At 42.0% G+C, this 23338-nt stretch overlaps 1 protein-coding gene across 1 annotated transcript in view; it reads left to right on the plus strand.

The window, feature by feature from the left end:
- Positions 1-17647, plus strand: part of ccdc69 (coiled-coil domain containing 69) — a 32593-nt gene extending 14946 nt beyond the window's left edge. Inside the window, exons 2-9 of the mRNA XM_034114124.1 lie at positions 3076-3142; positions 5992-6161; positions 7092-7179; positions 7688-7761; positions 7963-8064; positions 8507-8626; positions 10194-10291; positions 14726-17647. Coding sequence (XP_033970015.1) covers positions 3076-3142; positions 5992-6161; positions 7092-7179; positions 7688-7761; positions 7963-8064; positions 8507-8626; positions 10194-10291; positions 14726-14894 — 888 coding nt within the window. The 3' untranslated portion in view covers positions 14895-17647. The remainder of the gene's footprint in view (positions 1-3075; positions 3143-5991; positions 6162-7091; positions 7180-7687; positions 7762-7962; positions 8065-8506; positions 8627-10193; positions 10292-14725) is intronic.
- The last annotated feature ends 5691 nt before the right edge of the window (positions 17648-23338 follow it).

Here is a 23338-nt window from a genome sequence, read left to right on the forward strand (position 1 = left end):
CTGCGTGGATCTCCACTCACAGTTCGCCACACACTCACGTGTGTGTGCTCAGGCTGAGTTCAGGCTGAGTTTCGCCGTGTCTCGCTGTCTCTCAGACCCCACGCAGCAACCAGGAAACAACACCAGTAATACAGCTCACACTGTCGGCTCCTCGAGTCTCAAAGGGCGGAGCAGCGAGACCCGCAACGTCCCGCCAACACCCAGACCCCACGCAGCATTCTCATCTGTTTGTCATTACTGGTGTCCTTTTCTGGTTGCTAAAAAACACCATTGTAACACATAAACACAAATCAGAGCACAGTGGGCTCATAGGGGGAGGGGGGGGGGGGGGGGCAGGAGCTCCAACAAGCCGTTTAGGACAGAGAGTGAATACTATACAGAGATGCTGTATGAGAAACCAATGTGATTTTGGAACGTTGAACAATGTAAATCTATTCTAGTAGACCTCAACAATGGAATTATGATCAGTAGAAATGGCCGTGTCATGGGACCTTTAAAAACAACAGATGCCAAAAGCCAAGTTTATGGTTCTTTAATCTGTAAAAAAGCACCCCATCATGTCATGTTTCGCTCGGTGATTTCCGCTTATACCTTTCATAATAAAAGCCTTCATTTGAGCTAAAAATATATTTAAATACATTGCAGAGATAATTCTGAGGTCCCTTAATGACATTATGATGCGTTCTCGGTCTATTCAGTAAAGACAGCTATTGGATGAATTACAACGTGATCATTATGTGTTCAAATGTAATCTCGTAAAGTGTGATTTTGGCGAAATCTTTTATCAAATACAGTTTTGTTTTTTTATATAAAATGGATATTAAAGGATACGATAATTTATTTCTCAAGCATTTAAATGTGTGATTTGTATCCAAATGACCACTATAAATGAAAACTGATAATAACTATCGTGTTCGCTGAGAGGTATGCAGGTTCGATTCCCGAGTCACACAAACATTTCAGGCAATGTTTTCCCCGTCGACAAAAGAATGCGCTCTCTGGTCCACTATCACTGATAATTGTATTTGCTGTGGGAAGGATAAAGGATTACTGATTCCTAAACACAGTGTCTGGATGTTTGTACCACCCGAAAGCTTCAATCATTAATCTATTAGATTACCAAATAATGATCACATTAGCCTTTAATAGTTAAATAATTGTTGTTGCCGCTCCAGGACTTACTTTGGGTTCTGAGACATCCTTAAAAAGATTCATTAAGTATGCAAACTCCTGATAAATATTATTTAAGACGATATAAAGAGTGGTGTCGACGCAGCGAGGCGACGGAGCTTCTGTTCCTCGCAGCAAAGAGAAAACAGAGTCCTTTTGTTTGTGAGCAGCTGAAGTTATGCAAGAGGAGAAATTAACGAGGGAAATCTGCAGCGTCGTTAATGTGGAAACTAACGAGGGTCAGAAAATAATGATTATTTACAAGTCGGTTTAGTCATACAGGGAATTACTCTGTTGGATGGATAAACACATGAGACATTAAAACGGACATTTTAAAGATTAGGTAAGATATTATAAAAAAGAAAAATAATCTGTACAAGAAATATATATTTAAAAATCAAACAAATGATAAATGACAGCAAAATTATGCAATATTTTTACAATAAAATACTTTAATTTACAACAATAAGAAATATACGATATATTTGAAGTAAAGAGGAAGTATTTTGCAGACAAGTGCAACATTTACAGATGATTTAGATAAAATCCTTTGACAAAATGTTTATTTGGAGTCACATTCAAAGGTGGGGTAGGTAAGTTTGAGAAACCGGCTCGAGATCGCTAGAATTTGAAAATACACAACCGGAGAAAATCTGCCCCTTCCTTACAGAGCCCCTCCTCCAACACACACGAACGCGCACATGACCAATGAGGGCACGAGATAAGTTTGTGCACAGATGGAAGGCTGACAGGCAGGTAGGCCATCCAGTTATTTTAGCCGGGCCGGCTCAGATGATTGGTCGTGCTTTTTACAGTACCACGGCTTCCACAGATGACATTTATTAATGGATTTGTTGTCAAAGCACTTCAGATATTCATTGCTATCAGGATGTTAAGAGCATTCCATGGAATATAACAACAAGTGTATCTCCAGCCGGTTTCTCAAACTTACCTACCCCACCTTTAAGTATTTTTGTCCTTCATGTTTGAATAATTTTAGAAAATAATTACATTTTAGTACATTTTTAATGGTTTCTTTATGTTTTCTCTCTTAATTCTGTCAGCTTCTCATAATTCATTCTTAATTGTATGTTAAATTCTCTTGTTTTACTTCCTTTTTAGACTTTATTTGTCAAGTAAGATGTTCACAGTTGACGTCTTTTCTAAGTGGTGGGAAAAATCAGATTTGGTGTTATTTTTTTGTTTGGTTTCCAGTAAACCCCCTGCTTTGTGTTCCTGACGCACTTCATATTATCACTATTATTATAAGAGATAAGTTCCCTCCAGTGTGTGGAGACTGTGAGCTCAGAAAACAAATATTATCCCAGCTTTTAAAGGAATATTTCACCCTCAAAATTACCTCTTTTCTTTAAATAAAAATGACTCCCTCTTGTTCATTTTGGTTTTTCTATCAAGCCCCACAGTGAACAGAATAATAAAACACAGAAAATAATGATGAATTTAAGTAAATGTGGGCAAAACTAACAACATATAAATATAGCTTGTTTCATATATTTGAACTAAAACTACGAATAGAAGTCCAACTGTCTCGAGAGCAATTCATTATATCAATTAATTGCCGGATAAATGTCCCAAATGTACTGTTTACAGCTTCTGAATTCAAATACTTAATAAGGGACCCGGTTTTTTTTAGGTTTATAAAAAACCTAATATGTTTGTGTTTGACTGATGATTGGACAACGGAAGCCAATTGAATATAAATTATAGTTTGTGGACATTGTAAAGAACATTTAACAATTAATCAAGCCATTATAATGAATAATAAGTGTTTTCTGACTTTAACCAAACGAGGCTTTTTCCCAGCCGTGTTTTTACACTTTCTTTCTATCTGCTGTTTTTGTGTCGATGCCGTGACTGAAACTTTCCTCTTCCTGTCGTTATCAGAAGAAAAGCAAAGGCAAGCCGGGTGAGAAGAACCAGAAACAGAAGCAGAGACGCCGAGATGTCGCAGGTGAGAGGGGAACAAGAACTGGGAAAAAACACAAAATATAGAAAAACACTCCAAAGAATTGAGGAAAAACACCAAAACTGTAAAATATCACACAAAAACAACAACAAACAACAATGCTGATAAAGATATCCATAATTGACAGAATTGAGGATACAAACACTTGCATGTACTCAAAACCCGACTCCTCTAGAATAAAAATGGGATATATTTTATTAAAAGCATTATTTAGAAAAATTGGCATGTAATAATAATATCAAATATATTAAAGGTCACCTATCATGCTATTCTTAGGCAATAGCATAGGTGTCCGATATATACAAATATATAAAAAACATGTCTATGAAGTGTTTTGCTCAAAATACCAAACAGATCACCCATTCTAGCCATGCCTCATATCCCTCTGTTTCACTTCCTGTTTCTAAAGTGCTGATTTGGGTATAAAGCTTTAAAACAAAAAATAATTGATAAAAAAAAATCAAAAAGGGGGGGTCTGAGCTCATGCGGGACCCGGCAGCTACCGTCTAAACTAAATACTGCGGTGATGAAACGCCATATCATGGATTATCAAGGATTCTTTCTGAAACAGTATGGAGCTCAAAGGCTTTCTCTCTTGCCGGTTATATAGCAACGTTTCTGATAGGGCCGTGGGCCCGCCACCGATATTACGTCATATCGGACACAAATCTGGATCAGCTCCGTTGTTCCCCCGTTTTTAGAGATTTGGGTACGGAGGAAAAGAGAGAGGGTTTTATTTTCTGACGCTGCGTGAGTTCCCTGACACACCGGGGACACACCGGGGACACGCCGGGGACACGCCGGGGACACGCCGGGGACACGCCGGGGACACACGCCGGGGACACGCCGGGGACACGCCGGGGACACGCCGGGGACACACCGGGGACACACCGGGGGGACACGCCGGGGACACGCCGGGGACACACCGGGGACACACCGGGGGGACACGCCGGGGACAAAAAAAAGCAGGTATTTTGCAGAAAAAAGTGCAAAAATTGACTGACGATTACGATTTAGATTCTAACTTTTGAACAAAATGTCCAAATAAAGATCAAATTCATTGTTTTTCTCTCATAATTTGTCCAATTTTTGTAAAAAAAAAAATCCTTCAGAACGATGAGTTTAGAGAGTCGTTAAATCCCTAAAAACTGAGCTGTGATGCAGAGAGAAATCCAGAAGACTGAAGGTTTTATAATGCTGTGTTTTTATAGTGAGACAAACATGTGACTCGTTTAGGAGCACATTTAAACCGTTAATTAAAATGAGTGTCGTCCTCTTCCTGTGAGTCACTGCTGTGCAGATGTTACAGAGCACTGGGAACAGAAACTCCTACAACTTCAGGAAGATGTTTGTAAAATAACTGGTTGTGTGAGAGAGGAACTGTGTGTGTGTGTGTGTGTGTGTGTGTGTGTGTGTGTGTGTGTGTGTGTGTGTGTGTGTGTGTGTGTGTGTGTGTGTGTGTGTGTGTGTGTGTGGTGTGTGTGTGTGTGTGTGTGTGTGTGTGTGTGTGTGTGTGTGTGTGTGTGTGTGTGTGTGTGTGTGTGTGTGTGTGTGTGTGTGTGTGTGTGTGTGTGTGTGTGTGTGTAGGAGAGAGAGCGTGTGAGAGAGAGTGTGTGTGTGAACGCGTGTGTCTACATGTGGATGATGTAATTGACAGGTACAAATTAGATAACAGAAACACTTCCTGAGCGTTGAGTGTTTTTTTAACCCTTCAGCTCCCTCACTCAAGTACACACCTGAGGATCCAAAATACGTTCAATATTATTTTATAAAACGGACTGAGCTGTGCAGATTTTAGAAGTATTCCTTTAATGCAAAATGTCCAAAACTATCAGCATAAGGAATTATCAGAAGTGTGAGTATAAAAATAATATAACATTTACAGAGATGTAGCCACCAAGGTGAGTTGTATTATTCATACTGTGTTATTTATCATCAGAGATGGCAAAAGTACACACATCCTTTACTCAAGTAGAAGTACAGATACTGGTGTTTAAAAATACTCTGGTGAAAGTAGAAGTACTGACTAAACTTCTCAAGTCAAAGTAAAGAGGGCTTTGAAATGTACTTCAGTAAAAAGTACCCATAACTACCATCTGTTTTAAAGAGTACCTGACCTCCCTTTATATTAATAGAACAATAATGTCATTGTTAGCTAATGAATGTTTCCATGCTGAACAACGGCAACATGACAACGTTTTCATTGGTCCCTCTTCTTTAGAGAAGACCAGGAAATGATGGATACACGGATCGTGTTCAAATCAATAGGCACGCAATGACTCTAAATAATAATGATCACGCCACCAAACACACATTCAAACTAAAGGAACCAGCCTGTTTGGAAAATGTGAGAAGTAGAAAGTACAGGTATTTGGGTTCAACATGTAAGAAGTAGAAAGTACAGGTATTTGGGTTCAACATGTAAGAAGTAGAAAGTACAGGTATTTGAGTTCAAAATGTAAGAAGTAGAAAGTACAGGTATTTGAGTTCAACATGTAAGAAGTAGAAAGTACAGGTATTTGTGTTCAAAATGTAAGAAGTAGAAAGTACAGGTATTTGAGTTCAACATGTAAGAAGTAGAAAGTACAGGTATTTGGGTTCAACATGTAAGAAGTAGAAAGTACAGGTATTTGTGTTCAACATGTAAGAAGTAGAAAGTACAGGTATTTGTGTTCAACATGTGAGAAGTAGAAAGTACAGGTATTTGTGTTCAACATGTAAGAAGTAGAAAGTACAGGTATTTGTGTTCAACTGAGTAAAGTACTGATACCAGAAAAATGTACAGTAACAAAGTATTTGAACTCAACTACTTCCCACCTCTGTGTATCTTGCAGCTTCGCGTGCGTCAGCTGATCCGGACGTCGGCCTGCAGAAGCAGCTAGAGCGATTTGATTGGCAGCTGAGGATTCTGAAGGAGGCCAATGGGAACCCGGAGAGGGCGGAGCTTCTGAGGGAGCACGCCGACGAGGAGGTGTGCTCCCTCGTGCTGAGCATCCTCGATAAGGTGAGGATAAAACTTTATTAATCACAGAAACACGATACAGGGACATTTATCCTCACTTTCAAACTGTGTACTGATATCCTTTTCATTTCTTTGAGCAGTGTTAACTAAATTCAAAATTCAAGTTGGAAAGACAAAAATGTCCCCTTGTGTATGACATGACTTTATGACGGTGTACAGTCGCTCCCACAAATGTTAAAATACAATAAAGTGGATATATGAATATGATTTAAAGAGATGTACACGAAACATACATATTATGTATTTAAATGTGATTTTTTTTACCCAGTATGAAACATAACAATTAAGTTTACTTTAGGACTATATCGGTAAATACATACAAGTCAGAAACATAATTTAAAAATTACCTATAATAAAAGACAAAATAAGATGTTAACATGCATTTATTGAATTATCAACAAGCGAAAGGTTTTTTAAGTTTTTTTTATTATGGAGGAGTTTTAAACTAAGTTAAAAAGCAACACATTTCCCTGGTGATGCACAAGGTAGTCAAAGGTTGTACAAATACCTTACTTCAGTATATTTACTGAGTTCCCTTCCCTCTAAAGCTCAATATAAACGCAGTATTACGATATATTTGGCAGAAGAAGTGGAAAATGTGCTTCTGGAGCAGAAACCCAGCCAGAGGTGTATTTGTAGACGGCAGCTGTGCGGCATTAAATCTCTGGTTACTGATTTATTAATAAAACAAACTGTCTGCAGGTTGCTCTCTCTTTGAATGCAGGTGTCCCTATTGAGGGAACATAGGGAGCCTCTGCAGACCATTCACATGCACTCAAAGCTGTATTCACACACGACAGGAAAGGGAAACCACAAAAAGCAGAATAGGGCCCCTTTAAGTTTACATCATGACGTCCTCGTTTCCTTCCTGAGTTTTATCTTTTAATCTGAAACTGAAACTCGTCTCTTCAGGTGAAGACGGAGACGGTGGCGGGTCTAAACGTTCTGCACCAACAGAAAAATAAATCTGCAACTGAAGAACACGAGAGGAACGTGAACGGTAACACACAGTCATTTTATGTTTTCATTATGAATAACCCCATCATGATGGTGATTTGTAAAAAAAGTGTGCTATGTCACAAAGTTCTTCACAACGGGAAAAACAAACACAAGACAAAATAAGAACAAATAATATTAATTTAAATAAATACATAAAATGTTTTAATTATAAGTAATGTAAATTCAAATAGGGGAAACAAATGTGTTAACTATAATAATGTACTATAATTGACGTATGTACCATCATATGAAAGTCACGGAAAATAAAATAATCATTTTTTAATATATTTTTGGGAAAAAGGCACAAAAGAATAGTTTGATTTAAATCACAATGATTTTTAAATAATCTGTATTTTATTTCTTACGTCTTTTGCTGTATTTGTGTTATATGTTTGTGCTCAATAAAAGACGACCATGCACCTGAAGCTGGGACAGTTTCAAAGCTGCTAATGAAAATAAATGCAAAGAAAATCAGCTAAATTAAAATGTGTTTTGTTGTTTTCCTGCAGAGCTGCAGAAGAAACACGAAGAAGAGAAAACTGAACTGACGGAAACATTTCAGGCTGCAGAAAACATCCTGAAGGTAACTATACAGTGTGTGTGTGTGTGTGTGTGTGTGTGTGTGTGTGTGTGTGTGTGTGTGTGTGTGTGTGTGTGTGTGTGTGTGTGTGTGTGTGTGTGTGTGTGTGCGTGCGCGCGCATCTCACACCTGTACATGTGACCTGCTGTGTGTCTTACTCTGTAACATCATTCTTTATTATCATGACTTTATATTTGACTGCAGGGTCAAGTGGAGCAGCTTTCTGCAGACCTGCATGTTTACAACGAGCTGAGGAAGAGGGTTGAACAGTCCACGTTCAAGAAGGACCTGCAGAGGAACATTCAGGTGGGACGCCATCTTTGTTTTTACATATGCAAAGGATACAACTACAAACGTAAAGGTTTTAAATAATCGCAGCAGAGAGTTAAAGTGTGTAATGTCTTGCACCAGAACATTGACAGGTTTTTACTAAACTATGTAAGATGTTTAAATATTTCTTTAATTTAGTTTTGTATATGTTGTTTTTGTGACTCTCTCTGCAATGATAAATAATGCATTAAAGTGGCGCCACCTGCTGGACAAAACACACCTGCAATTTATTAAAGTATATAAAGATGGTAAAATAGACATTATATAACAATTAATTGATTTGCATTTTTTGTATTTACACATGATTTAATTAATGAACACTTTAAAAGCTGCTTAATAAATATAAATGCATATCATTTGATCACTACATGAATTACTCCTATAAAGCGTAACTGTGTACTTTATCAACACCCTCCAGGCCCATGGCAGCCCCGGTGCATTCTGGGAGTCCGAGCAGGAGTCTCTGCTGTTTGTGATTGAGATGAAGAGCGAGCGCGTGCAGGAGCAGAGCCGGAAGCTGCTGCAGATGGAGGATCTGGTAGGAAAATATAGTGATGCTATCTATCACGAGGAATGCTTATATTTGTTATTGATTCATTCTTTCTATTAAAGGTCGCCTATCATGCTATTCTTAGGCAACAGCATAGGTCTCAGATATATACAAATATATAAAAAACATGTCTATGAAGTGTTTTGCTCCAAATACCAAACAGATCACCCATTCTAGCCATGCCTCATATCCCTCTATTTCACTTCCTGTTTCTAAAGTGCTGATTTATAAAGCTTTAAAACATTTAAAAATTGATAAAAAATAAAAAAGGGGGGGTCTGAGCTCATGCGGGACCCTGCAGCTACCGTCTAAACTAAATGCTGCCGTGATGAAACGCCATATCATGGATGATCAAGGATTCTCTCTGAAACAGTATGGAGCTCAAAGGCTTTCTCTCTTGCCGGTTATACCACAAGGTGAGTTCCTTTTGATTTCCTGCTTCTTCACACACATGCTCTCCAGTACAGGTTAGCTCTGAGTGTTAGCAATGCTAATGTAAACAAAGACCATATTACGTCCAAAACAGTCGGGCATTGTTTCTGATAGCAACGTTTCTGATAGGGCCGTGGGTCCACATTTCAGATATTACGTCATATCGGACGCAAATCTGGATCAGCTCCGTTGTTCCCCGTTTTTAGAGATTTGGGTACGGAGGAAAAGAGAGGGTTTTATTTTCTGACGCTGCGTGAGTTCCCCGACACACCGGGGACACACCGGGGACACACCGGGGGGACACCGGGGACACACCGGGGAGACACACCGGGGACACACCGGGGACACGCCGGGGACACGCAGGGGACACACGCCGGGGACACGCAGGGGACACACCTTTATATATGAAAGACATCAAAAAGTGCATTTTGCAGGATAGGTCACCTTTACAGGACTTGTTTTGTCAGTCTGAAGCCCAAAGATATTCACTTCAATCTTAAATATAACGGAGTAAAATGTCTATATTTGCTTGTTCAGACTTTGTTTATGATCATTCACTTTTTTTATGATTAATCAATAATCAAAATATTTAACGATTTTTTTTGCCGATTTAACTAAACTACCAAACTTTTCATTTCTTTGTTTTTTGCGTTTCGTTTTTTTAAAGTCTTTGGAAGGTATTTTTATAGGAAAAGTGACAATGTGAATACAATTTATTTATTTTTTCTGCCCCTATTAAAATGATTGTAAAACAAATGTAAATAATAATCAATATAAACTAAAAACATCACCTAATTGATTTCTAAATCATCACCTGCTTCTCTTCTTCTTTCTTTCTTTCTTTCTTTCTTCCTTCCTTCCTTCCTTCCTTCCTTCCTTCCTTCCTTCCTTCCTTCCTTCCTTCCTTCCTTCCTCCTCCTCCTCCTCCTCCTCCTCCTCCTCCTCCTCCTCCTCCTCCTCCTCCTCCTCCTCCTCCATCCTCCTCCTCCTCCTCCTCCTCCTCCTCCTCCTCCTCCTCCTCCTCCTCCTCCTCCCTCCTCCTCCCTCCTCCATCCGCCTCCTCCTCCTCCTCCTCCTCCTCCTCCTCCTCCTCCTCCTCCTCCTCCTCCTCCTCCTCCTCCAGGTGGAGAAGAATCTGTCTCTGGAGGATCAGATCATCCTCGTCCTGCAGCAGAACGAGGACCTGAGGGTCCGGATAGACAACTGCCAGACCTTCATGCAGTAAGTAGTAATATTATAATATTTATAAAAGGATATATGTATTTAAATATGTGTTTTGTTGTCTTTGTGTGAATGCTTTTCCTATTTGCTGCTGCTTTATTTGAGTTTGTCTTTGTGCAATAATAAATGATGCATTAATGTGGCGCCCCCTGCAGGACAACAGACACCTGCACCAAAACAACGAAAGATGATTAAATCCTGTTTTAAAAACATGCCTTTTTATACACACATTAATTCGTTTATTTATTATTTATATTACACACATGTATAGAGTGCCACAGTGACGCGTCCTAAAACCCGGAAGTAAGCTTCTTCCGGTTCCTTCGCCAAAAAGCAATGGGATCTCTCCATAGGGTTTAGGAAGATATCTGAACTAAGGTCTGTGGTTGAGACACATTGAAGAGACGGATCACGTTTTGTTCTAGGACATTAAATCCATCAGCAGTGACCCCACTGGTGATTTCTGAAGAGTTGACGTGTCTGAAAAACGATGGTTGACCCTGCTATGCGCCGGTGAAGATGGCCGCATCGTCTTTGTGCTCCTCTCCAACTTTGCCCATTTTCGTATTTTGTACATATTTCTTTTACTTTTGCCGTTTTACTTTTAACATGGTTCGCAACATGCTAGCCGACCGCACCTACTCTGCCATACAATATAGCGGAGAGGAACTTTTCCAAATGCGAAACTTCGTGGACAATATTAACCCTCCGACAGACAATGGAGATTCACCATGGCTACCTGTTGCTGTTCTACCTGAGAGATGCAAGAAGAAGACAAAGCGCGGATGCCGGGCCGGGTTGCTGGTCAGACTGAGAAAACGAGAGAATCGGCCCCCTCTTCCGAGTATTCTTCTGGCTAATGTTCAATCCATTGAAAATAAGCTAGATGAACTCAGAAGCTGGATTGCTTTTCAACGGGACATTAAGAACTGTAACGTGTTAATTCTCACTGAGACTTGGCTCAACCCCGCTATCCCGGACTCCGCTATTGTCCCTGATGGATTCTCTATTTTTCGTCAGGACCGGACTGCAAACTCGGGGAAAAGTAAGGGAGGCGGTGTGTGTGTAATGACTAACAACAACTGGTGCTCAGATGTGAAGATTATTTCATCGGACTGTTCCGCACAGCTAGAGCACCTCATGATCTCATGTCGGGCCTTCCATCTGCCGAGGGAATTCACATCTGTTGTGATAACAGCAGTGTATATCCCGCCGCAGCCACTCGCCGACAACAACACGGCACTCGATCAGCTGTTTGGGTTTATTGATAAAACCGAGACTTCACGGCCAGATGCGGCGTTCGTTGTGGCCGGAGATTTCAACACCGCCGACATGAAGAAGTTTTTGCCAAAATATTACCAACACATCAACTTCCCGACGCGCGGGGGAAACATACTGGACCATGTTTATTCCCCTTTCCGGAATGGATATAAGGCTCTCCCTCGCCCTCCCTTCGGCAAATCAGACCATATCTCACTACTGTTGTTGCCTGCTTACAAGCAGAAACTTAAAAGGGACAGACCGATAACAAGGACAGTACAACGATGGAGCGAGGAGTCAGATTCAGCACTGCAGGATTGCTTTGCATCTACGGATTGGAGTGTGTTTGAGGACAATAACATCAACACACACACGGACACTGTCATCTGCTACATTGGGAAATGCATCGATGACGTGGTACCGAAGGTTTCTGTACGGACATTCCCAAATCAAAAGCCCTGGGTAAACGGTGAGGTGCGCGGCAAACTGAAAGCGCGCACTCTCGCGCACACAGCGGGAGATTTGGAGGAGTACAGGAAGTCTAGGTATGATCTCCGGAGAGCAATAAAAAATGCAAAGAGACAGTACAAAGACAAGGTGGAATCTGACTTCAAAGGCTGTAACACTAGGAATATGTGGGCGGGACTAAGGACAATGACTGACTACAAAGGAGCAGCGGGGGGTGCTGCGGGAGTGTCTGCGTGCGCATCTCTCCCAGATGAGCTGAACAGGTTTTTTGCACGCTTTGAGAGCAGCCAGGCTGTGGAGGTACAGAGGGACCAGGAGCTACACTGCCCTTTTGTTTTAAATAGGGCAGATGTGTGTAAATCCTTTAAAAGGGTTAACCCACACAAGGCTCCTGGACCTGATGGCATCCCTGGCCGTGTTCTCAGGGTGTGTGCAGTTCAGCTGGCAGAGGTGTTCACAGACATCTTCAACAGGTCCCTGCTGCAGTCTGTAGTCCCCACATGTCTTAAACACTCCACCATCATTCCTGTCCCCAAAAAGACAATCATCACCTGCCCCAACGACTACCGCCCAGTAGCACTCACCTCCATCATAATGAAGTGCTTTGAGCGGTTAGTCAAATTATTCATCACCTCCTCCCTCCCTGAATCTCTGGACCCCCTGCAGTTTGCCTACAGAGCAAACAGGTCCACAGACGACGCCATAGCCCTCACCCTCCACACTGCCCTCTCACACCTGGACCCGAAGAACAGGAACACATATGTGAGAATGCTGTTCATTGACTACAGTTCAGCATTCAACACCATTGTGCCCTCCAAGCTGGCCATCAAGCTCAGAGACCTCGGGCTCAACAGCGCCCTCTGTGACTGGATCCTGAACTTCCTGACGGGCAGACCCCAGGCAGTGCGGGTGGGAAACATCACATCCTCCACCCTGATTCTCAACACCGGAGCCCCTCAAGGCTGCGTGCTCAGCCCTCTCCTCTACTCCCTGTTCACCCACGACTGCGTGGCCACACACAGCTCCAACACCATCGTGAAGTTTGCTGATGACACGACCGTCATCGGCCAGATCACAGACGATGACGAGACGGCGTACAGAGAGGAGGTCGAAAACCTGACATGTTGGTGCCAGGAGAACAACCTCCATCTCAACATCAGCAAAACAAAGGAGCTGATTGTGGACTACAGGAAGCAGCAGGGAGAGGGACACGCCCCCATCGCCATCAATGGGACTACGGTGGAGAGAGTCAGCAGCTTCAGGTTCCTTGGGGTCCACATCACTGAGGACCTGACATGGTCTCTTCACACCACCACCATCACCAAGAAAGCTCGACAGCGGCTCTTCTTCCTCCGCAGGCTGAGGAGGTTCAAAATGGATTCCAGGATACTCTGCAACTTCTACAGGTGCACGATAGAGAGTATCCTCACTGGCAGCATGACGGCCTGGTACGGCAGCTGCACCGACCTCGATCGTAAGGCTTTACAGAGGGTGGTGAAAACTGCACAGCACATCACCAGGACGGAGCTGCCATCCATGGAGGACCTTTACTCCCAGCGGCTCAGGAAGAAATCACTACGGATTATCAAAGACCCCCATCACCCCAGCCACAAACTGTTCTTTCTGTTGCCGTCTGGCAGACGTTACCGCAGCATCCGGGCAAGGACAAGAAGATTCGGAGACAGTTTCTTCCCGCGGGCAGTGAGACTGTTAAAAAATTGAACTGTTGAAACAACTTCAAACATTCAACTGCTACTCAGTAGTATGTATCTAATACCTAATATATATATATATCATTCCAATAACTTGTATATAGACTCATACTGCACTATTCCACATCATCACTTTATTTCATTTTTATAACTATTATTATTTTTGTATTGCTCTTGCTCTTATTGTTATTATGTTATGTTATTATGTTGCATTGTTGGAGAAGCCTGTGACATAAGATTTTCAACTGCATAATTACTCTGTAGCTATGTCAGATTGACAATAAAGAACCTTGAACCTTGGTTGTTAACAAGTGGCTGAATAGGACTACAGAAGTCGTGGAGGACGTTGTACGTCATTACGCCGAACACGTAAACACTCCTCTAAGTTAGTTTGCCCTGTTCTGCTTGAAAGCAAGAACCTGCCTCCTGCAGACTGTTCAAACAAACGCTTCAACTCGTACCATTTAGAATCTGTAGTTTTGAATATGGATCTGAAGTTGGCGTGACGTTGAAGCAGCGACCCTGCTGTAGTTCCTTTATAGCATAACGTTAGCATGTTGCTTCTGGCGACTAGATTTATGATTAGAACATTATAAAAGTAGAGACATGTGGAGATTACCCGGCTGAACAAAACGTGATCCGTCTCTTAAATGTGTCTCAACCACAGACCTTAGTTCCAGCTATTTTCCAAAATCCTATGGAGAAAGCCCAGTGCGTTTTTGTCGAAGGAACCGGAAGAAGCTTACTTCCGGGTTTTAGGACGCGTCACTGCGGCACTCTACTAGTTCAAACTATTTAAATCAGATATTAAATATAAAAATGGTGAGACTATTTGTATCAATTTGTATTTGTATCACTGTATTAATAAATGTATTCGCCTATTAGTTTATTTATATTTTTATATTTATATTTATATTCTTTTATTTATCCGTAGTGTAACATGCTGCAAGGAAATAAATACATCTTTCTGTAATCCCTCTTTTCTGTCTTGCAGGCAGCTATCGAAGGAGCAGCAGGACCTGAAGGTGGCGCTGGAGAGGCAGGCGGTGATTAACCAGAACCTTTCTCAGGAGAAAGAGCAGCTCATATTCAAACTGAGGCACAGAGACTCGTGTCCCAGCATGCACCTGCCCGTCATGATGCAGGAAATTGCGCCCAGATGATCCCCCGGTGTTCCTTCAAGAAGCAGGGATGTGAACTTTTCATAATACAAATATTTAGTTATTTTTTCAATGATGCGCGAGCTGTGTGCCGGAGTCTTCCTGTCTGTCGGCTGAACTCCGCTGCTACAGGATGACGGTTTAACATCAGCAGCTACGTTACCTACAGGTGCGTTACCTACAGGTGCGTTACCTACAGGTGCGTTCGGACAGTCACTCTGGCACAAACTGGACGTTGGTGAACTCAGTGCTTTGGGAACGGTTTAATCGGGCCGTTCGGATACTCAGAGCAGAGCTTAGTGTCCACTCAAGGATGTTGTGATGAGGACTTTAAGGTGTCAATAAGCATCCTGGAGATCCTCATAATCAAACACAATAAAGTGATTTATAGTATTCCCTATCACGTTTCCCTCTGAATTCGAACAAGGACGTTTTAATGCTGTTTCTACACGAAATGCAAAGAAAATGTTTGTCTTATTGTGGTATAATTTGATTATTTTAAACCCCAAATAATCACATGTTGCGGTGCATTTATCTGAAATAACTCCATAATGATACCAATTTGTAAAAAGTCTGAATTCATGCTTTGTCAGGACTTTCCAAAAGACAAAAAGCCAACTGCTTTTAAAATGCTTGTTTTGTGAATGGAGTTTGGGACATCAAGGCTAACCTGACAATTTCGCTGCTCCATCAACATTCAAGTCACATAATTTAGGTATAAGTACGGCAGCAACAGTATTGTTTATACCATAAATAGTCCAGGGTGTGTACACAGATATAGACTATTATGGGCTAATACTGTAGAGCTGATAGGCTTTCCTTTTACAGTTCAAGTAAACCTTGTGGATTCAAACACTTGTCAACAAACTAAGCTGAACTGTAACGCTCCCCCAGCAACTTCTATCATCTGGGATTTTCTTAGTTTTGTTCAAACCAGATGCCAAATCATTTGTCTTTTATTGTAGTCACTTAGCTTTTACTCATTTCCTGTTTGTGCCTTGCTTTAGGTTTTTCATTTGTGTCCCAACTTTATCACAAATTGATGTTGCTGGAGTCGGCTGATGCATTTTAATGTAAAGTTAGCATTGCTACTGTTAAGGGAAGACACCACTTCACTTTCAGTGTCAAATGTATATATATGGTATTCAGGAGCTGATTTATTTTGGGGATTTAAAATTGTTTTATGAGACTCATAATCAAACATTTTCTCAACAAATCTCATTTTGTTATTGATTAAATTCTACATGTTATAACCCATACTGCATACCTCTAGAACAACTGACTTAACCCTGTGAGATTTCCTGTACCTTGAGATTTGCTAATTTAGGATATGAACTTGCTAAAATACTTCTACCTGGAAGCATGTTACTTTTAGCAAGCTACCGTTAGCATGTTAGCATTGGGCTTAAAGTGTTTAACCCTGTAAGCAATGTACTGTTTTTTTATTTAGTAAAATAAGTTCTGTTCTAAATGAAACCTCATGATAACTTTAGATTTGTGTTATCTTTAAATTTGTGTTTTGCTCCAGTGATGAATTCTCGAAAATGTTGAAACCCCCACATTTTGGGATTTTGTTGCTGCGAAACATTGCAGACTAAAGATGGGATGCTAAATACCACCTTGTTAACAACATTAGTTGGTCAAATGCTTGTTAATCTTTAGCATGTTAGCATTGAGTGCACATTTCAGCTCAAGCACACCTTAAGTTAAATTTAGTTTCCAGCTCTTCTATTGGAAATCTTAGAATGACAGTGTTGTTTTACCAATCAAACAACTTTGTTTTTGTAGGTGTTTTAAGCCTTAAATCCTATTGGGGCTGCTAACATGGCTCTAGACTATATGAATGCCGTCACACCAGTTCAATGACTGAGCAAAATGTATCCTTACAAAGTAGATAGCACTAGGGTTTGTTGATGCAGTTAGCTCTTAGCAGGCTATTTGGCTAGTTACTGTTAGCTTGTTAGCTAACCAATTATGCTAGCTTGCCATTATCAATCTGGCATGATTAAGCTAAAATAGCTCACAATGTTAGCTGGGTTTTAGCTAACAAGCTAGCTAGCTCAGTCATAAACCAGACAATCAGTTTAAATAGACAACTCCTGTCAGACAACTGGATTTAATTATACAGCTAACGGCTAATTTTGCGAAGTGATTCAGCATATTTGATAGCTTCCACCAATTTGGATCTTTTAGCTAGCTTTGTTTCTTCAGATATTAGCACTGTTAGCCACCAAATAATGAGGCAAAGTTTTCTTCTCAGTTTTTTCCCTGTCATTTTAAATGCTGGTTCCACTTGGCCCTCAATCTGAGTTAATCCTTTACAGCCGTTTTCTATCATAGAGGTTTTTTACTTAACTACCCAATACATAATAATCACACAACAATAATCACTGTAAAGGTATTGCCTTTACAATGTTTGAAAACTGTCATATATAGGCCTATTGTTACCTTTTAAAGATGTGAAATATATTGCTCTGTTTTTCCTTTCTGTTAACTTGACAATGGATTTATCGGATGTGACGTTTGTATTGCCAAAAAAACATGTCAGTATTTTGACAGCTCATTCTCCTTATGCACTAGCACTTTGACCAGTATTTTACTGAGGTTTGTATGAGAGATTTTTCCATGTTGTACAGTTTTAATTTTTTGCCTACTTCCATGTAAAAACGTACTTCATCTTTTCTTAGTTGGATTTTATTCCCGCGGATTGTTTTTGTTTGTTTTTCGCTTGACTAAATAAAAAGCTGCAATTTTTTTTTTCTTTTTTTTAACAAACTTCCCCAGATCCTGCCTACCAAACTTACCTAACTATCTTCTGGAGCGTGCCGGGCTCGAGGCGACTTTAAAGGCAAACATCAGCGGCCGAAACCCTGAAACGCCTGCCCCCAACAGGGAATAAATCCCCACCCAGGATTACCCCGAAAATAAAAAAGGCAAAATAAAAAACGAGTGCCTGAAGGAAAGACTGATTCAGCCCAGCTAGACACTCCCCTATCTAAACTGAGGAAGCTTTTAAACAGCAAGAGACTTCACAGCCAATGCTACCAAACACAATATCAACGCTAAACCACAAACAGATACTCACTCTTTGTCTCAAAGATCGGACGAGCCCCCATTTGTTACGTTCCCTCCAAAATCTAGGGGTACGAAGGGGAGTAACAAAACACAGAACGACCAGCACGAGAAAGAGGAAACTGATCTCTTTGTTCACACATGAGATTTAATCCAACAATAATGGACAACCAGGTCCCACACAGAGACCCAAGACGACGTGCTGCACCCATGCAGCCAGAGGAGAAAGGGAGAGCGACTGCAGCCTTCCTCAGGTCCTATATGGAGGCCCTGATTGGGGATTGGGAGCACCTGGGAGAGAGGCTGCACCTGGAGACAATCAGGCTGCACCTGGAGAATCAGAGGGAGAGAGAGAAAGACACACACACACCCACACACACACTACGGCACGTAACACTGATCAATATGAGTGTTATTCTGTATTGACCACAATAAAGCACCTCAAACACGGGAAATAGTAACCAGTATGATGCTTTCTTTCTCTGCAGGATATCCTTTTTGTTTTAAAAAGTGCTGCATTAATACATGGTATTATTTCTGGTACCACTTTACAATAAGACTACCCTTATAAAGGATTCATAAAGGGTTTATAATTAGGTTATGAATTAGGTTGTAAACACTTTATTAATCAAAAGAACCATTTATAAACCAGTTCTAACAGTTTTCATACATCAACACAGGCTCACTATTTGGCAAGATGACTAAGCCTTATATTGGCTACTTAGCAAGAATCAACTCAGTGAGCAACAGATAAGATAAGATAAGATCTTTAATTTGTCATTGTACAAGTACAACGAAATTACAATGTGAACTCAAGGTGCCAACGCGCAACAACAAGACAATATAAAAACAAGACAAAAAAAACAAGAAATGGGACTTAAATAGACATGATAGGGAATATTTACATAAATAAATATGTACATATGTGCAGCTGAGGAACCACACGCAGATGCAGTAGGTGAGGATGCTCTCCACGGCGCAGCGGTAAAAGGACACAAGCAGGTCCTGTCTGAGGTGGTAATTCCTGAGTATTCTCAGGAAGTAGAGTCTCTGCTGTGCCTTCTTGACGGTCACCATGGTGTTGGTCCTCCAGGACAGGTCCTCCGCTAGGTGAACGCCCAGGAATTTGAACACTGAGACTCTCTCCACACAGCCTCCATAAATGTACAGGGGCTGCATGTCGGTCTTCTTCCTCCTAAAGTCAATGATCATTTCCTGGGTTTGCAGCTTGTTCAGCTGCAGGTTGTTTACTTTGCACAACACTAACAGTTGCTCCACCTCGTCCTGGTACGCGGTCTCGTCACCCCCGGAGATGCAGCCCACGGTGGTATCATCAGCGAACTTTATGATGGAGTTGCTGGTGTGGGCGGGGACGAGATCGTGGGTGTAGAGGGCGTATAGTAAGGGGCTCAGCACGCAGCCCTGTGGTGACCCGGTGCTGAGACTGAGGGACGTGGAGGTGTGGGGGCCTATCCTCACCCTCTGGGGGCGATCAGTCAGGAAGTCCTTAATCCATAGGCACAAGGAATGGGATACTCCCAGGACTGATAGCTTGGTCACCAGTCTGTCGGGGAGGATGGTATTAAATGCCGAGCTGAAGTCCATGAAGAGCATCCGTGCGTAGCTCCCACTTCTCTCCAGATGAGACAGGGTAGAGTGGAGAGCTGTGGCGATGGCGTCCTCCTTGGCCCGCTTGATCCCCCGCTTCAGGTCGGCTCTGGCAGTGCTGTACAGCTCCCTCTCACCAGTCCTGAAGGCGATGTCCCTCTCCCTGACCAGGCGCTGCACCTCTCCAGTCATCCACGGCTTCTTGTTGGGATGAACCCGGATGCGCTTATCCACAGTGACGGAGTCTGTGCAGTGCTTGATGTATCCCAGGACCGCTGATGTGTACTGTTCCAGGTCCTCATGTTAAAAAAAAACCCAGTCGGTGTTCTCAAAACAGTCTTGCAGCTGTGGAGTGGCGTCTAAAGGCCAGGTTTTAACTGTCTTTATAGTGGTGGAAGCACTTTTCCTGATGGGGGAGTAGGCCGGAATTAGGAGAAGGGACACATGATCTGACTGGCCTAGGTGGGCTAGCGCTTTAGCTCTGTAGCTCCCCTTAATATTAGTGTAGACCTTGTCCAGTGTTTTATCCCCCCTCGTGGCACATTTAACATGCTGGTAGAGTCTGGGAAGCACTACCTTTAAGTTGGCATGGTTAAAGTCCCCCGCAATGATGTGGACAGCCTCAGGATACAGGCTTTGTTGACTGCTAATTGTATCATGTAGCTGACTTAGCGCCGCACTAGCGTTAGCATCTGGTGGGATATATACTGCAATTATCAATACTACATTGAACTCCCTCGGAAGGTATCTAGGTCGGCATTTAACTGTCATAAATTCTAGGTTCGGGGAACAGTGGTTACTCACAGTGATTGTGTTTGTGCCCCAAGAATCCTTAGTGTATATAATGAGGCCACCACCACACGTTTTCCCCGACAATTCTCTGGACCTGTCTAGTCTATGGGAGGTACGGCCAGCTAGCTCGATAGCTAAGTCCGGAATGGATGAGTGGAGCCAGGTTTCTGTGGCTATTAGCACGCAGCTGTCCTTCACAGTCCTGTTCGTTGCAACCTGTAGTCTCAGTTCGTCCATCTTGTTAGCGAGAGATCTTGCATTTGTTAGAAAGATACTCGGCAACGGTGGTTTGTCCGGGCGGTTCCTTAGCCTCTCCAGCAGGCCGGTGTTACCGAATAAAATGTGGGACGAACAACTGGTGATATTCTATAACGGTAGGCAGATATATTAGGGGCGTGGCTTTTGTCGAATAACCAGGAAATACACATTTCGATCGCTTCTTCTGTCGTTTACATTCATCTTTTGGTATATTTGGTTGGATAGGAACACTTTGATGCACATTCAGTACCAGTGTGTGAGGTTGTGGTTGCGATGCCGATATCCGGACGCTGTTGTAGCAAATACTTTTGGATGGTGGCTGAAAGCCCCCCTCCGCTACGCGCCGTTCGTTAGATGAGGCTGGTTATATTTAATAAAGAAAGGAATTCAAAACACCGGAATTAAAGGTTATAACAATAATCTGATTTTACTGGTAAGAAACAAAACACGTATACAAGTTTTACAGAGTACTCCGGACTTCAGGTTTCTACTGCTGTACGATACAGGTATCGGGACCAGCCAGTCAGCAAACAAGAAGCATTTTACATGCAAAAACAACAGTATTATGGCAATATTTTGGGGCGGAGATGTGTTCACTTCTTCCTTCCCATTTTACTCCGAAGCGAATCAGAGAGTCCGTGGGGAGGAGCTGTGTGAGCTGCTCACTCCCCCAGGTGTTTTTACTGGTTGGATTCACTTCTGGTCGGGTCCAATACAGCGAATCAGAGTTCTGAGAAAAAGTATGTTTTCTTCTGACCACAGCGTGAGATTCGGAAGTTTCACAAGGACAGAGTCAATCTTATCTCTGCACCGATATTCACTCCCTTACTTTCCCATACAACCAAACATTGTACACAGATATATTGATGCCCAGAAAGAACCTTGAAAAGAATATGTGTGTGTGCTGGTGGGAGGAGGTGTATGTGTGTGTAACAGGATCTCTGGGTCAGTGAGTTGTAAGTGAGAATACAATATGTATATATGTGATTACTTAAAACAGTTCAAACAATACATGTTCACTAAAATACAATTCAAAATAATACATGTTTACTTCAATACAGTTTAGAACCATATCTGTTTACTTCAATCCCTCTTTTGATCTCACCTCACGAGATCAACATATAGCATTTGAAACATAACCACTGTCATTCTTTTCTACTGTGTCTGTCCCAACATTTATATAAATCCATCAGAAGCTGGGATTTAGAGCACTTTAAACCTGTAGGAACAGTCCACTACAACAACTTCTTATGACAGTGGAGGGAGACTAAAATATGTTTAAAAAAGTTCGTCCTTGTCGGCTGAGTCATCGTACTCTTCCCCCTCCGACGCATAAGCCAACAAGGGCATTTGGTATGAAGGGGAAGGGGCAGCTTTTCCCTCAATGGTGGAACTGATGAGTCTAACACACAATGAGCGGATACAAGGCACACAACAACAACCACATGTCACTAAAATGGCAATAAAAGTAGCCACAGAAATTAGAAGAGACATTATTAAACTTTTCCATTTACCAAACATGTTTGTCATCCATTCCTCCATAGGATTGTTGATCCCTGATTGTTCATGCATGGTTTTGGATAGGGTACGTAGACCCTCTAAGGCTTTAGTCACGGAACCGTCAGGCGCCGTGTTGTTGGGAATAAACGTGCAGCACATATCACCGAACATTGCGCAAACACCCCCTTTCTCCGCCAGAAGCATATCCAACGCCATTCTATTTTGTACAGCCATAAGGGAGGTAGGCTCTAACTGTTCAGCTATGCCTTCTACTGCGTCCCTAGTGAGGTTCGCCAAACGTAGGACATTGTAATGTACAAAGTTAATCCTGTCTACATTTTTGTTAGGGGTAATGGGAAGAAAAGCTGAAATGATAGGAATATTTTCGAACCCTGCCGCGATCTGGTCAGCTAATTTGTACTCATTAGGGACCCCCCGAGGGATTCCTATGGAGTCAATGTAAGTAGGGGAGTTACTGGAAAGGTCAAAGTTGACCTCTGCGTCCCTTTTGTTTAAAACGTGTCTTCGCCGTCGGTTAGCTAACTGACCGTTCGAGACGTGTTTCGCATCGAGGGGAATTAACCTGTCACCTAGTAATGTCAAAGGGGCATGGAGGCGGGTCATTGCACAAAGTCCTATTGATGCTTCCGGAATTCTGGTATACAACCGTCGGCCGCCACAATAATAGTAAAGCCCACCCCTGGCCCACTGACCTACCATATTACCTGCTAGAGTGCTGTTGCACCAGTCAGAGGAAACATTACCCAGATTAAATTTAGGGGAGGCACTGGTTAATTCGAAACAAGTGTATCCCCCTCTGCCTTTTCTTGGTGTAAAGGGTCCTGTTTTTGTGCCATTATCAATCGGTGGGAAAAGGCTGGCTAAGGTTGTACAGTTTGATGGGCTAGCCATTTGGGTAAGTTTTAACATGCAGTTGTAACCCCAGATATCTGAAGGGAAGAGAGGAGCGGGGTCAGTTATCAAATGGGGACGAGCGGTCGCACAAGCTAAACAATCACCTACCATTTGTTCGTGAGCAGTCCCAGCAACCCATTTTAACCATAGATTATCATCAGTAAAACCCGTGGCCATTTGAATTATGTCTAGTGGTTCAATTTCGCCAACTTCGCTAGTACATTTATCTCTGCAGATGATTTTGGACATATATTGTATCCCGGCGGTAGTTGGGCGAGTTACTGCTGGTTTCGGAGTGACAA

Source organism: Trematomus bernacchii, unplaced genomic scaffold (genome assembly GCF_902827165.1).
Source record: "Trematomus bernacchii unplaced genomic scaffold, fTreBer1.1, whole genome shotgun sequence".
Classification (NCBI taxonomy): Eukaryota; Metazoa; Chordata; class Actinopteri; order Perciformes; family Nototheniidae; genus Trematomus; species Trematomus bernacchii.